At 38.0% G+C, this 18,569-nt stretch overlaps 1 protein-coding gene across 1 annotated transcript; it reads left to right on the forward strand.

The window, feature by feature from the left end:
• The first annotated feature begins 1,872 nt into the window (after window positions 1-1,872).
• On the forward strand, window positions 1,873-17,715 carry trarg1a (trafficking regulator of GLUT4 (SLC2A4) 1a). The gene is made up of 2 exons (XM_062419327.1): window positions 1,873-2,277; window positions 17,551-17,715. The coding sequence occupies exons 1-2, from the start codon at window positions 1,876-1,878 to the stop codon at window positions 17,713-17,715; spliced, it is 567 nt and encodes a 188-aa protein (XP_062275311.1). The 5' UTR covers window positions 1,873-1,875.
• Window positions 17,716-18,569: the final 854 nt, after the last annotated feature.

Consider the following 18,569-nt stretch of genomic DNA (forward strand, 5'->3'; position numbering starts at 1 on the left):
CTCCAACATGAGATGCATCAAGAAGGCCAAATTAATCCTGGAAGTAAGAAAACCTCGCCTTCAAAATTAAAAACGTCCGATTTTTACAAGGAAGGAAATAAAGGAGAAAGGCCTGTTTCTTGCTTCTTCTTTTTTTACCTTTTCTTATTCAACCTATTATTTGCATTATCTCATTAAATATGCTTTATATGTATATTAATGTATCTTTTCACACTTTTATCCAAAGCAGTTTACTTTTTTGTATCCTCACACACTAGGAGCTATTTGGGGTTCAGTTGTTTGCTCAAGGACACTTTGGCATGTGAACAGAAAGAGCCAGAGATTAAACCACCAACCTCAAATAAATCCAAAATGCTCTACCAGTGGTGAATGTAAAGTGATACAGGTTCACATGTCATTTTTAACACAGTATAGGCCTGTTTTGTCACAGATGTCTTGAAAATTAGCACGAATGTGTGCTGTCACAAAAATAACCAAACATACTGTAGGCTACTATTAAAAAACAACAACAATACAGACTTTCTAAGTGTTTATTTATTCATCTGTACTAATGTATCAATGGAAACTTCTTCTTCACTTTAATCTATGCAATAACAATATCATCTCTGGTATATTACCACTCAATACCGATATTACTGTTGTGCTGTAAATAATGTAAATAATGTCATAATTATTATTTTAATTATATAGTTCTATTATTATTGTAATTGTTTTCATACTTATTTATTGTTTTTTATTTTGTCTTATTTATGCTCTTCTATTTTACTGTCCACTTGCTGCTGTAATACTGCAAATTTCCCCATTGTGGGACTAATAAAAGAATATCTTATCTTATCTTATCTTATCTTATATTATCTTATCTTATCTTATCTTAAATATGCTTTGCAGGTATTTTCATAATGCACTAATTGTCAATTTTGAGGTAAAAATACAAAATTTTCTCTAAATTGATACCTCATTAGTCTTGTATGAAAGTAAAGTGAATATCTTTTGTTTTTTGACATCAAGTTAAAGAAAACTATTCTGAGCAATGAAACAACAATCATTATTTTCAGCCCTTATTAGCCCTATGCAGCTACATCCCTGCTACTGAGCACATAATGTTTCCAGTCAGACGGGCTTCAGCAGTAACAACAAGACCGACGCTTTGATTTAATATGTTATTTTGAATATGTATTAGATGGCTTTAGTCATTTTCTCGTATGTGCTCTGGGCAAACGAGGCTTATATTTTTTGTTTTCCCCGGCGGAAGTGTTTCTGTGTTGCCTCAGGTAACTTTACACTGGTCCCAAGTTGAGAACAGTCACTGTGATGCTGCAGACAGTGGAGGAGAGGAGGAGAAAGTGGCTCATTTACGGGTTTGCTTCAAGAGAGGCGGTTCACCTTCATCCGTCTTCTTCATCTCCAAAAGGAGAGGGGAGAAAAGCGTTTAAGCTACTTTTCAGTGTACAGACAGATTTAAAGGAAAGTGGAGAGACTGGATCGAACTGGGCGACAGGAGCTCCTCTGACTGATTTGTTGGATGTATCAGAGGAGGGAAGATTTTCTTTGGAAATGACTCAAACAGGGGATGTGAAGGAAGGTGAAGGAAAGTGATTCAAGAATGTTTAGAGGATTCACGCTGCTTTCTTTTCCTCTGTGATTAAAAAAAACAACTTTTCTTTTAATCCTTAATACTTACCTGTTAAATAATCTATTTTTCTCCATTACGCTCAAAGTTTAGCGCAGCCTGACAGATTTATTATAAAAACTTGCATTCAGCTGATAATGGATTAATCAGTGTCTCCTGACCTGTAATCAGTTTTAAAACAGTTAAAAAAACAACAACATATATTCCTATTCTGGTATAATTTGATATATAAGTGAGAGCTGAACATGGCCATTAACACGGACACCGACTTCCTGAAGTCCAACCTGGGTGAAAGTGGAGGAAGCGCGCCGCCTTTGGAATCCCATGAGACGGAGAAACTATTGGCGGTGACCACCGAGCCTGGAGGAAACGGGATGAAGATGTCCACCTCCTTCACGGTCAACATGAAGGAGGGACTGGAGGCCGACCAGAATGGCCACAGCGTCGCAGTGAGGACGGGCTCCGTCGGGCAGCTGGCCGCCGCCGCCCCCCTCTCCCCATCCAAAGCCAGTCTGAGCCGCTCCTCCACCGGGAACGCCACTGTGCAGGAGACCCCGAAGCCCAGGGATTACCTCATCCTGGTCATCTTGTCCTGCTTCTGCCCTGTCTGGCCCGTCAGCATCGTCGCACTGGTGTACTCCATCATGGTGAGTGTCACTTTACTGAACTGTGTCTGCAGCTCAACTAAAAAATAACAAATTAATCGATTAGACTGTAAATCTGGATTTAAAAAAAAGTAATGATTGGAGGAGGAAATATGTTTTGCCAGAGTGATACATATAATAATGATCTCACTAACTTTGCAATTCTTGACTATATTAGCATGAGACTTGGCACAGATAATATTCAGATGTTATGCTGCAGTTTCTAGAGGTTTCTGGCTACAGCAGCATAATTCAGAAGGTGTTCACTCTAAAAATGTAAATTTTTGTCAGGCGGAAATTAAATATTTAATTTGTGCTGTGTTCAATCTTCATTTAGTCTGACCCAGTAACATATATGCTCATGCTTTCACCTCTACAGGTATCTCACAAGTGTTACCTTTATTATGATACCAATATTCATATAGACCTTGTAGTTGCAGAGATATACTATATTCATGTTGAGTATGTTATTTTCGAGCAGGAGCCTGATCCAGAGGCCTAAGGAGGAAGTGGTTAAGATAGATTACTGTACATGTTCATCTTTGAATGGTATCATTTGAGTGCTGATACAATTCCTGAGGGAAGTAAAAAGCCTCATAAATCTAAATCTGACATTAAGAAATAGGACTCGGTTGATGCAGAAATCAAATGGAAATGGATCCCAAAAATGTAATTTAAAACCTCAAAACTGTTAAGCATTGAGTTTTTATAACTCACATGTGAAACTAAGGCAAAAAGTCTTCCAGGCACTAAGCATGTTTTTCTTCATGTTATGTTTTGTTAATGTTTATTTTAGTCAATGTTAGTTATGTGATTTACAATAATAAAAACATGAAAGATGCAAATCTTCATATATATGAGAAACTGAAACCAGCATATTTGTTGTCTCTGGATTAATGATTTAAAGACTGATCCATTATCAAAACAGATGTGCCAGGTTTTAATGTTGCATCCCATGCTGCTTGCAATGTTTTAATATTTAAGTCTAAAAAAAAGAGAACATTTAAAAGAGAAAGGTTGAAAAGAATTTACCAAGCAATCCTACCAAAACCAGAAAAGGTTTCAGATGCAATTAAACTTCAGCACAATGCCCCATCTGAATATGAATGCCTCGACATTCCCCTCTGGTGTTGCATATTTCATTTAAAGAAATCTCTCTGTAGCAAGTTTGGTGCATTTGCAACTTTGACCCCTGATAAACTCTTGAATATCAGGCTTCACTAGTACACTCACACTCTTACACACACAGAGCCTAGAGCCTCATAAGCTTTCCCAATGCTGAGGCTTTAAATTATCTCAGGTCTGCTGCTGCCACTCAGCTGCTGGTTGTTCTGGTCTAGAGGCGCTGACACTTGATTAATCCTCTCACAGAGAGTTCAGGGATGCTGGAAACACTGATACAAGATACAGCTCAGCAGTGAAGCCACGTCCAACATCTGTGGCTGTTGTGTGCCAAATTCACTAAGTGTTTTCAAAGACTACAATACTTCCAACTTTCCACATTCATACAGTAATGAAATTGTGTGTTTAATTCATGTTAAAGATGCTTTATGGATCCAAACTGAAACCTGAAGCCTTCATGTTGTCACATAGTAAGAGACTCTGCCACAAGTAGCTGTGTAAGGAGAGATTGTAGTTTATCAAACCAGCCAGCGCAACATTTGTAGAAAGTCTGGGATATTAAAGTTAGATATGCTTATGCATGATTTTGATTTGTAAATATATAAACATGATGTGAAGCTCATTACTTCTAGTGCTCTGGATATGCTGTGACCTGTCAACCAATCAACCAATCACTTTATTATGTAGGTGAATATATTAATGATATATAAAGATAAAGATGCCACACCTAATTGATTGCAAGCCTCACTTTTCATTGATACAAGTATCCTATTATTAAAAACCTTTATGATTGTTTCTTAGGACACAAAACATGCAGTATGTCATTGACACTGCAGCAAAACTGGCAACATATTCATAAAAAGTGATTGCCTTTCTGTATAGTTCCACATTTTGTCTTCACGTCATGCTTTTGCAAAATGAGACTCCTAAATTTAGCTAGAAGCCCCCATAGAAGCTCTTAAAAAAGCTGTAGGAGGAATGTGATTATTTCCCTGTCACATTGTACTTCACCATGCCAGTATGATCATCCTCCCACCCTCCTGATTCTGACACTCCTACATCAAGCTAGACTGATGTAGGAGCAAGTATGAACAGTTAAAGAGGGAAATTCACAAAGTCACTCTCTGACATTTTAAAAGAAAGCAAGGTCTGATGGGATATAAACTGAAAATGCAAATGGCTCAGCATTTATTTCATTTTGGTAATTACAGACATAGCTTTGGGGCCAGTGACCGTTAACTGTATTGTCAACATGTTCTTGAAACACATATTTACAGTAATGTGGTACAGCAAGACTTTCTTTGTAATTGCCTTAATTTTCAGTGCACCACGGGACCAGTGACATTAATGGGGCACTGTGGCATTGTTGTGGGCCAACATATTGAACATGTGCATCAAAGTCAAATCTCCTTCTGAAACATGCAAGGATTTCATGTCAGTCAGTGCAGAACTGACCTGAACCACAAACTCCTTCAAGGGGAGTGTGCTTCATCCCATGTCAGAGCTTTGTATAATGGACAGTATAAGAGAGCAGTAAACACTTTAGAAACACAAAAGTTTTTAAAGGTTTTGAATTAGATAAAATGAAATATGCTGTTTTGCAGAACAGCAATACAGAATTAAATTTAGCTGCACCTCTTTAAGTCATCTTCAGTCAGGAATTAACTGAGCCATTAACATGAAGGCTGAGTGCTGGTAGACAGCTGGAGTACATGAGTGATAAATAAAACATGGCATCCTTGAAGCAACTGCTCTGTTCTCCTTGGAAACAATGGTAGTACTTGCAAATATGAAGCAAACAGCAAACTATAAACAGGTCTCACCTTTTTAAAAATGTTCTCTTTGTTCTACTCGAGAATGAGTTTCACTATAAAGTTTTAAAATGCAAACGCACCACACTGATGGATTTATTTAACAAACTTGTGGTGTGCCGCTGTCACTGCAGCTAAGAATAAAGCAGATAATAGGTGAATATTTCAAATGTTGGATGTTGTCATCATGGCATATGTAGTTATAGTTATAGTTGTTGTCAAATGGTACGCCAATAGCTGAATAAAACTCACAAAAAAAACTGGCAGAAGAGCTGGAAACTGCACAATATTATTTAGATTTTAGAATTAATCTCAAACCCCAAAACCTTTCTCTCCCCCTCATCAGCATAGATAACTGAAATTGGCATTTGGCAAGATCTGTAACAACCAAAATGAAACCAAGATAAGTGTCATGTGTTTCTCACAATACATAATGTGCAAATCCCTTGTGTGTGCCGGGAAACAGCAGCAGAAGAGGCGATCTACTGTAACTAGATACATTTGTGTTGTGACAGTCCTTTGGTATGTGCATCTGGCAATATCCTACCAGAAGTATTTAATACCATCAGTTGTAACTCTGTTGTGTCAGGATTTTAACTCTACAGTGGTTGGCTGATGGCAGCTTAGTTGCTCTTGGCACAAGCATTTTCAGTGCACTTTACTTCTGACATTGTGCAGCAGCCAACATTCAAAAGAAATAAGGCAAAGGCAATGCAATAAACCCATTAGTTCTGTAATATCACTCCTGTGGGCACTACACACCAAAGGGAATATCAGGCAGTATCCACGAGACAGCCTGTACTTCCCCAAGCCATCATCATGAACCCACTGACATTCACAAGTCAGCCGCTTGCTAATGGCACGGAGAGTGTATGTGTGTGTGTGTGTGTGTGTGTGTGTGTGTGTGTGTGTGTTTGTGTTTGTGTGTGTGTGTGTGTGTGTGTGTGTATGTGTGTGTGTGTGTGTGTGTGTGTGTGTGTGTGTGTGTGTGTGTGTGTGTGTGTGTGTGTGTGTGTGTGTGTGTGTGTGTGTGTGTGTGTGTGTGTGTGTCTGTGTGTAAGATCGTGAGGGAGAGAGAGGCTTTGACAGAGGGCAAAAGAAAGGAAAGTGAAGGAGGGAGAAACTAGAGCTGGCCACTAACTCAATAAAAGGCGAGAGAAGTCAATTTAGTTTCTCTGCAGAGGGAAGATTGGAGCAGTTAGCCAGCTCTGTGGCAGCGTTCAACATCCTCTCTCTTTCCTGGGGGTATGCACCTTTCTATACCGGATACAGGCCTGGCAGAGGAGATCAAAACATCATTTGCTACAAGGGCAGATGGGTGTGAGAGAGACAGCAAATGGCTATAAAGTAGTTCCTATCACTGGATTAAAACAGAATTGAATCAGATACCACAGTAATGTCAGATAAGTGCAAGTGAGTCAGAGCAGGAACAACAGAGGTTTACAACACTTGCTGTGAACAGATGAATCAAAAGTAATGTGGTTAATACCACACGATATAACCCCAGAGTGCCAGCTCACTGCTAAGTGCTAATATTCTCCTCGCCCATGTGAACTGAACCCTTCTGGAAAGTTAGATTAGAATAAAAAGATAGTGTATTGTATGATATTATAATGAGGAGGAGTCAGAGGAAATGGACCCAAGAAAGTTAAAGGAAACATAATCAGCAGTTTGACTAAGCACAGTAGTGCACGGTTCAGTTCCCAATTCAAGCCAAGAGGTTTTATATCACTTGCTAATATTGATCTGTGCCTGCTGGATAGACAATTGACCGCTAAACTTTCAGAATAATACGAAAAAGGTTATGGTGTGTCAATGTTGTCTGTCTGCTTCCCCAACTCTAACCAAATGTGTTATAGTTGCCTACATCTACCTAAAAAATGACCCGAACTGTTACAAATAGGAACATATGGTCCTTTTATGGTGGTGACATCATCGTAATTTATGTCCACTGTACACAATCATCACAGTAGAAAAAAACAGATCAAGCAAAGACTTAAACTTATAACAGTGATAGCAACTTTACAGACAGAAAACATCAAAAAGATGGAATTGATTAAAATGAACTATAATTAGGTACAATCTGTGGAGGCTTCTTTTAGCCTTGTAAAAGAGTCAGCACCTTTCTGCATTGGCATATGGTGCATTGCTAACAAAAGGACTGCCAAAAGTTATATCCATCAACATCCACCACCACTTCCAGCAGCAGGACCACCTAAAAGCCGACTTCCACTTGGCTGCAGCCACAGATCTCTGACAGATGCTCTGGTGGTGAAGGCTTGCGGCTGGCATACACAGAAGATGTGCAGCCAATTATGGGGATTGGAGAGGCAGGGGTAATAGGTTTTTACAGCCCGGACCGGCCGAGGCCAGTAATGGGACAGCCCAAACTGCAGGAGCGTTATTGCACACTCTGCAGATTTGCCTGTGAAATATGGACTCGCAATGCTGCACTGGAAGGCTGTGTGTGTGTGTGTGTGTGTGTGTGTGTGTGTGTGTGTGTGTGTGTGTGTGTGTGTGTGTGTGTGTGTGTGTGTGTGTGTGTATAGGTAAATGACTTGTTATTAGCAATCTATTACTGCAGACATGGAGGGAGAGCCCTTCATACTGTTGTTGGCAATTATACAAAGCCTATCAGGGCCCTTAAAAGAAAACACCACACTGCCCATAATAGAAAAGAAAGCTTATTCATCGTTTTCAATGTCACACCTGTACAAATAATGATATTATTATACTATTGTGCTGAAAATTGAATGTATCGAAAGCTAAAACTGTCATGTTGTGGATACAAGTACACCAGCTTTACAATGATTTAACACATTAAAGGATAGGTTTACAATTTTTTCTGTCTGTTCTCAAACAACAGTCATGTGCCCAAATGAAAATTGAAGGAAGGTTTTCCTCTCTGTAATCATTCCTCTTGTTCATATTGATGCAGTCCTCATTTTGAGCAAAAATGGATTTAAAAGTTTATCTGAAAATAATATGCATATATACATCAGTAGTCTGGGTTAGTCAAATAAAGTGGATATTTCCCACATTTACTTTAGACTTTAGTAAAATTAAATAAAACCTCTCTTTGTGTCTCGACAAAGTTTTTCCTGTTCAGCTGCAGAAGGATCGTAACAAAAGGAGGAAATCTGGCACCAAAACTTGAAAGATATTGGCTTGATTTGACTCATTTGGACAATTCATATTAGCTTCAAATTAACTTTTAAACACATTTTTGCACAGAAGCAGAGCTGTGGATTTGGTCCCCATCTCTTCAGTATTAACAGGATAAATGATTAGAGCAATGACAACATGTTTCAATGTTCGTTTGGGCACTTGTTTCAGGAAAGACTTGAAAAATTGTGAACTCATCCCTTAAGATTTATGATGTATGTTTAATTTGTCCAATACATTGACATTCACGTCAGCTGTACTTTGTGTTTAGCACTAATTAGAAAATGCTAGACTAAGTTGGTGAACATGGTAAACAATCTACCTGATACATAATGTTAGCATGTTGACATTTAGCTTTTAGCAAGTACAGCCACACAGTGCTGCTAATGTTCAAACTTTTAGTGTAAGAAGTTCAGCAGTATGACTTTGTATGAATTTATAATTTCATCATTTGTATCATTATATGTATCCAAATTCAGCTTCACATCACATTACAGTAGTAAGGAGCTATACATCAATTTAATGTTGTAAGCAGATATTTGTTTTGTGCTCATTTCCTCTGATGGATCCCGCCAAACTTTCTCCTAATTGTTCATTAGTGCTTTGTTTTCCTGTATCAGTCAGATAACTATTTGGTTGCAAATGTGTTTTCCCATCCTGGAGAGGACAGCCAGCACTTTATAGATGCACTTTATCATGACAATCTAATTTTGTTTTGACGTTATTATTAGCATCATGTCTTATTAAGCTTAATAACAGTGTACTCTCCTTTGAAACTTAACTGTGAAGCTTGAAACGTCTCTGACAGTGGGTCACTTATTACTGATGTGCTGAATCGGAATAAGGCGTATACCACTATGGCATTGAGTCTTTGTGGTGGCTCATTCAAAATGTGTTTCCAGTTCACAAGCTAACCAAGATATAAAGACAATTAAAATTTATGAGCTGTAGCAGCAGCTAGAACCCATTTTATAGCTTCGAGAATGAGAGCGGTGCCATCATGGGTCTGACAGGTTTGATCATCTGACCGCGTTGAGTGGTTTGCAATTTTAATGGAGATTCTAATGTAACAAGACGGGAGTCTAAAAGCCCTGCTAGCGGCCCCTTGAGGCTGTGATACACCTTACACCCAACTACACCAAACCAACTGAGGGAATGATCAAAAGCCGCTCCCTTTTTTACTGCTTAACAATGACAACATTTACTAAATTATAGATTATCCTTACATTTTGAAAAAAGTTTCCTCAGTTAAAAAGTAAAATCAGTAGAAAAAGTTTGATATACTTTCAAGAGGACCAAATACAATGAAAAGCATGACCATAGGAAATATAGGACATTTTAATTATAGGAAATAATTGGAGTAAATGTGATGAAAATGGCCAGTTTCACAGGCATACAGTAACTAGAAAACAGCTTTTTGTTGTGTCCCTCTCCACCAGGCTGCTACTGGCTTTCCATTATTAATGATGAGAGAGAAAGGAAGCACTTACTGACTTCCCAGCCTCCACCTTACTCTGCTGAACAGCCACATGAACTAGAGAGCGAGAGTGCATGTGTGTGAGTGTGTGAGAGTGCATGTGTGTGTGTGCGTGCATGTGTGCATGTGTGGCTGGTGTGTACACTTGTAGCACAACGAACACTGGACAAGACACTTTCAGGGTAGAATTACCCATTCAGAAAACAAATATGATCAGGCTTACTCTCGCTGTGAATCAATATAGACATTCACCAGCCAAGTGACAGGTGCCTCCCACTAACCAAACACACACACACACACACACACACACACACACACACACACACACACACACACACACACACACACACACACACACACACACACACACACACACACACACACACACACACACACACACACACAAATCACTAGCAGCCCCTGAGGCTACCATCAAACACAGTGGGTTGTTTTTATTTATGTATTTATTTTTTAAAAATCTTTTTTTTTCTTTCTCCAAACAAGCTCAAGCTAAATAGGCTGTGTTTTTTGAAAGGGGCTTCAATTGATTTAAGGTGCTGATGTTGCTTTTCCTTGTGATGTGAGTCCAGATCAATACGCCCCTCTGGGGCTGTGTTTGTACCACAGCTTCACATTGCAGTACTGGGAGTGAGTGTGTCGCCATGTGTGAGGTAGAGGAATCTCTCATTTTACTGTCCAGATTGACACCTGCATTGATTTAGCTTTTGTGAAAGTCACCTTGAAATTGTACCAAAACCTGTCTGGTACCTTTTTACAGATTTTTTTTTCAAATTAGCCCTACAGTTCAATTGTTTTTTTGTTTTTTTTAATTTCTTATCTTCGTCTTTCAAAAACATTGTGATTTCAAAGTAAAAAGCCTAAGAAAAGCAAAAATGATCACTGCACTTATTATTCATTTATTTCAGTGTATCACCTTGGGGTAGCACTGTCGCCACCCACATGCCCCAAGTGCATTGTGGGTCCTGATTATTCCAGAGACAGCTTGGAGACAGAGAGGCTCATGGGAGTGAGAGGATGAAGTAACTTGTGGGATGAAGGGAGGGCTCTCTCTATCTCTGTGTCTCTCTTTCTCTCTGCAGTGTAATCTTATCTTATACTGAGGCAACCCCAGCTCTGTACTGTATTCTCAGCTAGTACTAACTGAGTGGGAGTTATTATGGATGTATGTATTTTAAAGCAACATTTTAAATATGAAAATTGTTGGATTAATCTCAGTTCTCAATATACACATGAATAAAATGTGCAAAGGTTGGGTGAGAATACCTATGAAAGCCCAGTATTACTTTTAAATGTTAAATCCCTACTGTGGTATCAGGCTGTGCTGTCATATATCCACTGAGCCCTCTTGACAGGTGACTCACTTTACCTTTTAAACTGTATAAGTCCTACTCTCACTGAAGCAGCGAGCAGATACTTGTCAGCTTTACCTGGCCTTTATATTAACATTGTATCTGACCAGGCTGACCTAAATGCGCTGATCCCACTGGTTGAAAGGCAGTTTCATGTTGTCCCACCCAGTAGTCCAGTCACAATCGCTGCTTGTCAAGTCTATTTTCCCAAACGTCACTAGTTATTTTAGAACATTTCTAACACTACTCTGGCCCGATACTACCAACTTTGCTTTGTATGTGTGTCCCCAAACATCCAAAAAGGACATAATGTAAAAGAACAATACAATATACAGTATGTAATGAATTTAAATGAAGGTCTTTTGTTTTGTGCAATATTGCAATGGACTTTGACATATTTGTAATTACATGATGTATGTAGCTTCCAGCATAGTTAGTAGTCAATAACAATTCCCAAAAATGTAGTTTATAAACTCTATCTATTTTAACAATATCTATCAGTATTTGTATTTAATTATTTGATTTGATATCCAAATATTACAACGTTATTTTTATTTAAGTTTAATGACAGCTTCTTAAAACCAAAACGTCAATTAAATGTTTTGAGTTTGTTACTCAAGAAAATCATCTGCAAACAAAACAAACTTCATCAATTTGGACACAATGTAAACATCATTAAAGTACAATATAAACATATTTGGACCCAGCACTGAACCTTGTGGAACCCCACATATGACATATGACCCTCAGCAGGTCTGATTTATTATTGTTTATTTGCACATACTGATAGTTACTAACCCATGAGCATACTACCCCTCTATTACCATATCTTTCAACTTTGATCTGTGACAAGGGTTGTGAGGGAGTTGTAAGTCATAACGGTCTTTATAATTCTAATGCTTTGCTTCATTAGACCATCTTTAAAGTGAAAAATATATACAGTAAGTATATTATATTCAAGCTTTGATACAGTTACAGTTACACAAGGTTTGTTGTTAGGTCTGGAGAAGGACGAGGGAGCGATGAATGAATTAGACCTCAGCCACATTTTTCTGAAAAGTTTTTGCCCACTGATATCTAAGCACATCTATCCGAATCTCTCTCGATATTGTTAGCTACTTTGACCCACAAACAGTGAAGGGCAGTTTAATATAACCGCTGAGGCTAGCTACTAGCCCAAAGTGACATTTAATTGGAAAAACTTTTATAAACTCCCGAGTGGATGAGTCATCAAACACCATTTTACATTGAAACCATTTTAACAGGAAGAGAAAATACAGGGATTTTGATGTAAAAAATACTCTGATACTGATTTTCTGACATATATTTGGTACATAACAGGATATACATTATCAGTTAACACAGGTATACAGGATTACGGAGCCCGTAAAGGATCATGCAATATATTTTTTTATGTTGACAGAATCGAGCGCACGTTTAATTAACTCGTGCTAACGTTTTATTAACTCGCGTGCACGTTTTATTAACTTGTGTGCACGTTTTATCAAATTGTGGCCACAATATAGCTATAACGTGCGCACAAAATACTAATTTGTGGCCACGAAATAGGTAAAACGTGCGCACGAAATACTAATTAATAATATTAGTATCATTCCTGGACAGCTGGGTAAGCAAATGGAGCGCATCTTCTCTAGAGCCTGCAATAGCCTACGTCCGGACCAAATTCTGTTCACAGTTTCAGCTTGAAATGATCTTAAAAAGCCTTTCCCCCTGATCATCTCCTTTGAAAGTAGCATCATCTGTGTCAGACTCTCAGCTGAGGGAATACATAGGTTATATGAACCGCAGCGTTTAATGATGCAGTTACAGTAGCGCTCACTGTATGTATCACGTTGCCAAGGGAACCTACTGTATAGCCTATCAGTGATCAGAATCTAGTTTGTATTGATTTGCAGGTTGTTGTTGCTCTGACTGAACTACTGAATGTGTCTGTAGTGTTCTCTGGACATTTGTCCTTCAATAAAATCACAGAAGATTAAAAGTTCACTATATTATTGATTATCTGATGAAATGTGCTATAATTTTTATAAACCATTATGTTATCACTTTGATGATCTTTATGCTTGGTCCTGATTCGCTGAAGTCCGTTTTACACTGCTATATTACAGCTAATAGAACACTGATTCGAAAATTGCGCAATACTTTATAACCACAGATAATATCTGATCAATAAAAATCATTCCACTTTGATTTGCCAAATACTAAAGTGATTTCTTGGAGAGTGTCAGAGCTTGAGCTTAATGTTCGTGGCCACGAAATAAGTAGTAAGCTATAACGTGCGCACGCATTAGTATCTCGTGGCCATGAATTAGTACTTCGTGCGCACGTTATAGCTATATTGTGGCCACAATTTAATTTTTTTTTTTTACCATGATCCTTTACGGGCTCCGTACAGGATTACAACTGGGAACATGTATTTTTTATTTGATGGGTCTTTCTTGAAGGAGAAAGCAACCTACAAAGACATATCTGAATAATTCAGTATAGGTGAGGAACAAGAGGTCCATTTCCTGCTGTACTGCACATGCTGTGGCTTGTTATTTGAAAAGACATGTTCAGCACCAGGGACAGCTCTTGAACTTTTCATCAGGTTGAAAAAGTAAAGGGTGGGTCCATCAGAGGGACACGTTCATGACCTTACTGTATGTGCCATATATGTAATCTCTTCATCTTTCTCTTTACTGTAGCACTCTGTTTTACACAGTACCAGCAACATTATCCTGATGTTGCGCTTTCTCTGTGTTTGATCGCTCAACAGCCTCAGTTCACTGAGGCACAGACACAAAACATAGTTACAGTTTAGCACCCAACAGGGACGCTTGGTATGTAATGACCCCTAAACAGCTCTGGATTGGTGACTTGACACTGCATTGAGATGATGTCACTGCTGCATTCATGAAAACTGTTTTTGCGTTATGCATTACCCTGCTACAGTACACTACAGATACCCTACTGATGTGAAGGGCTGTTCGGATATCATGTGTTGTTCCAACGTTCATTATCGGAGGCTCAATGAATGCCATGCTAACGTCATCAACACTGTCCTGCAGTGTTTTCACGCTGACTGAATTGCTAAATCCTGTCTTGTGAAGTGCTGAGTGTGGTGTGTTATAAGTTGTGGGATATTTTATCATTGTCCTTTAGCTCCATTGATGCACCCAGTTACCTAACTGTAGTCTTTTTGATCCTCTGCATACCTCCTGTTGGCCGATTTTAAACTCTTTTGTCTACAGATGAAATGATTGGTCGGTTAATCCCAATAGTCGATCCACAGAAAATATTGTTTTCTAATTTGATTATCATCATCATTTATCAAGTAAAAATGCCAAACATTCCCTAGCTTTACAATGTTAAAATGTCACTGTTAAATTAACAGAATAAGAGATATGAACACAAAGCTTAGGGTTCTGGGTAATTTCTGACAGGATTTTTCACAATTTTCTGATTAAATTATTATAGAAAATATTTTATATAATTCTTATATAATTGATTCATCATTATAAAAAATATGTATATATCAAACATCCTTAATGTTTTCTATACTTTTTTACAGTACACTCCCTTATATACTATTAATTAAAATAGAAATCATTTCAGTTATATTTGTAAAATTGTGTATGTGTGGTGCGTATGTGTGTGGAAATGTATCAACCAGCTTGTGCTTTCAGAATAATGTCTAAATTTTCCCTTACTATTGATTCTCGTGCTGGTGTGTGAGCGTCACTGTAAGCGTGTACATTATGTGGCATGTTTATAGCAGCATCACAAATTAAAAACAGCCCAAATTAAAGGCAAACCAAAGCTGATGAGAGGATAGCAACATCAGCCATGGGTGATTTGTTGTTTGGGGTCTCTCACACAAGAAAGCAATGCACGGGGAATAAGGACTCCCATCCGTCATGCCTCACACACATACACATAAATCTTCCTCTCTCCACATCTGCAGCATACATAAAGCAATATGCATACAACATCAAGTTGATATACAACCCCTTCACACTGCTTCATGCACCTACTCCATCCAATTGGCTCTGTAAATTGAATCTTTCAATCAATCCTAACCTGCCAATCTGAAATAGACAATTTCACCATTCAAGGCCGGCGATAGAATATTTTTCAAATATTACCTTATTGGACTCTACAGCATCCAGTAGACAAGTCAACATTCATGTACCGCATGTGTGTCATCAGCACTGCAGAACAACTTGGCTGTCGATGAACTAAAAACCACCTGATAAATATTTTAAAGCAAAGTGCTGCTGGAGAGGGAACTTTCTCGTGATTATAAATATATATATATATATATATATACATACATATATATATATATATATATATATATGTATATATATATATATATATATATATATAGAACCCAACACATACACTCTTACTGTACTTTCTGGGCTGTGAGCTTAAAGTGTAAATCATACCCTTATCTTACACTGATAGTGTCAATATGCTTATTGCTGATTCAGCTGAGATTGCCTTTTCTAAATGCTCTTCTCTTCAGTTTTTACTGTCTGTCTTGGAATTATTAAAGTTTTCTGCATTGCCGGATGCTTGTATTGATAAAATGAAGGTCACTTTGGAGTTACACTCTTTGGAAGTAACAATGTAAAATGTAAACACGAATGTCACAACTGTCTAGAGACTCAACTGGAAGAAATGGAGAAGGTGAGCCAGACATGATGCAGGTTTACATTACCTGTCAAAAACTGGAGTTCATGATATAAAAACAAAAACTTGAATGACTAGAATAAAGATAATTAATATATTAATGGTACACATTTACCTTTTAGTTAAATATCTCGTCCATGTTTGTTATTCAGTGTTTTTTCTTTTTTGTTCATGTATTTGGTGCCATATTTTGTGATGACGAATAAAAGAACAATGACAATGCTAACATGCTATTTAGCAGGCAATGCTAACATTTTTTCATTTCAGTAGCGTCACAGACTCAGTCTGCGATCAGCACTAAATACAAAGTACAGCTGAGGTTGATGGAAATGTCATTGGTTTTACTTGTAGCCTATTTACTCATTAACAGAAATATGAAGAAGCTAAACTTTTGACCTGATGGTGGCACTAGAGGAAAAGTCAGAGGATAAATATATCAGAATTTAATCTCTAGGGAGCTTGAATATTTGTAGCTGATGTCACAGCAATCCATCATGATCATGAACATCTGCATCAGACTTTGAGGTAATCCAATAGCTGCTGAGATATTTCATTCTGGACCAAAATGGTGGACCGACTGAATGATATTGCCAGTTGTGAAGCTGCGGTGAAGCACTTGTGTGGCTAATAATAAAAGCATTTAAAATTGTACATGTTAACAGTTAAAGACATTAAGTCACAACATTAATTAAATAAAATCCAATGCAGAATGCTTGTGTTGTGCTCGTTTGTCTTTCTGACCGATGCTGAACTTTGACAAACAACTGCCTCTCAATTCAGTCAGTAAAAGCCCAGTTTTAGTGTGCTCCAATTAATTTTCCTTAAATCTAGCTAAGAGGTTTTCCTTTAAATGCCAACAATAATGTCATTACTGTTCAGGTCATGAGCATGAAGGGGGTTTTTGTTGAGATTTGAGGGGGATTCGGTTTTCAAACAGATGTAACAACCTTAAAAAAGGGGCAACAGAAACAGAAAACAGAAAAGTTAACATCAAATAATAGAATACAAAGTAAATAACGGCATAAAAACGGAAATTATAATGGCAGCATAAGGGTTTAGAGCCATATCAGTGTAAATTTGGATTATGTTCAGTGTGGTAGGGAATACAAATAAATAAAAAGTCTGTTACCTGATTGTGAGAGTTTTCAAGGGCTTTTCATGTGACTGAAGAATTTGTTCCATTTCAGACTCTATCTATCAACCGGATCATTTATCCTAAACAATCATTTTCCATAAACTGCTACAGCTCCAAGCTGATAGAACTATGCAGGTGCTGGAGGTAAATCAGCATATTTCCACTCTTTAACAATGATCTTCCTACCTGATTGCTGTGTGAATCTGCTAAAGACGTTGCTTAGCAGTCATGGTCCCCACAACATACTGTACAGACTAAGTGTGTGAGGAATATCATGGTGCAAGTCTTTAATTTAATTTAATTTAATTTAAACTCTATGCAGTCTTGTCGGTGTCCAATATCTTTTTTGAGTTATGCAGAATCCTAAGGCCTATAGAAAATGACATCCTGTGTTTACGCCATACATTAACACCTCATCTATCTCTTGTGCTATAGCTTGAGACGATAATCAAAATGGTTCTCTTGGTAATGATCTGTGCTTTTATGTGTCTCCAGTCCAGAAACAGTCTACAGGCGGGGGATATGGACGGGGCCAGGAGGCTGGGTCGTCTGGCTCGTCTGCTCAGTATCGTCTCCATCGTCCTAGGCGTGGTCATCATCACAGTCTTCGTCTCAATTTCAGGTACAGAAACAAGACAAAATATTTCCTGTTTACATTAAAGCTTATGAATATGGAGGGGGGATCACCTAAATATGATGTACAATATATGTACACTCACACACACACAGTGTTTTAACAACATGTGTTCAACAACAAAGAATGCTTACTGCATTACGATTACTGGGTGATAAATGACACCATCCACACAAGCATGAGATGTGTGTTTTTCTATGTCCAAACTCAGCACATTTCCAAGCCTTGTGTGTGTGTGTGTGTGTGTGTGTGTGTGTAGATTGATTTAGCACTGCAGTGATAGTAGTGGGCTGACTGTGCAGCAAGGGCGGTTGCCCTACAGCTACTCCAGTCAAAATAATGAATTTGATGGTGAGTTTAACTTGTCTTTGTGTCTGATCTGTCTTTCTCTGACGATGCCACCCCTCTGCTCTTTGTTCTTTTCTAGCAACAACCTGACATGGAGGACCTGGGGGAGAAAAATGAACCGTGAACGCCAGACCACGGATGCAACAAGATAAAAAAAGGCCCATTCCTAAACAAAAGATGAAATGCAAATCCTAACTTTATGCCATATTGTAATTACATCATGACCAACCTCAAAAAGCAAACAAATAGGCAACTCGTGTGAGTAGGTACTGCAGCAAGTAAACTAATGAAAACACTCAAGAGAAAAAAAACATTCAGAGATGCATGCATTAGAATCCAATAACATTTGCTTGACAAAAATAAAGAAAAACCTGATGTAAAATTGTTCAGGTTAAAACAGAGGAAATATAAAATGCAGGTTTGTGTGTAGTCAGGAGGACTTTTTTTGGAATAAAGGACTTCTTGAAATGAAGAGGATGATCCACGTCAGGATAGAATGTGACTTTTTCTATGTCCGGGATGGGGCTCCTTT

The sequence above is a fragment of the Scomber scombrus genome, chromosome 5 (genome assembly GCF_963691925.1).
Source record: "Scomber scombrus chromosome 5, fScoSco1.1, whole genome shotgun sequence".
Classification (NCBI taxonomy): Eukaryota; Metazoa; Chordata; class Actinopteri; order Scombriformes; family Scombridae; genus Scomber; species Scomber scombrus.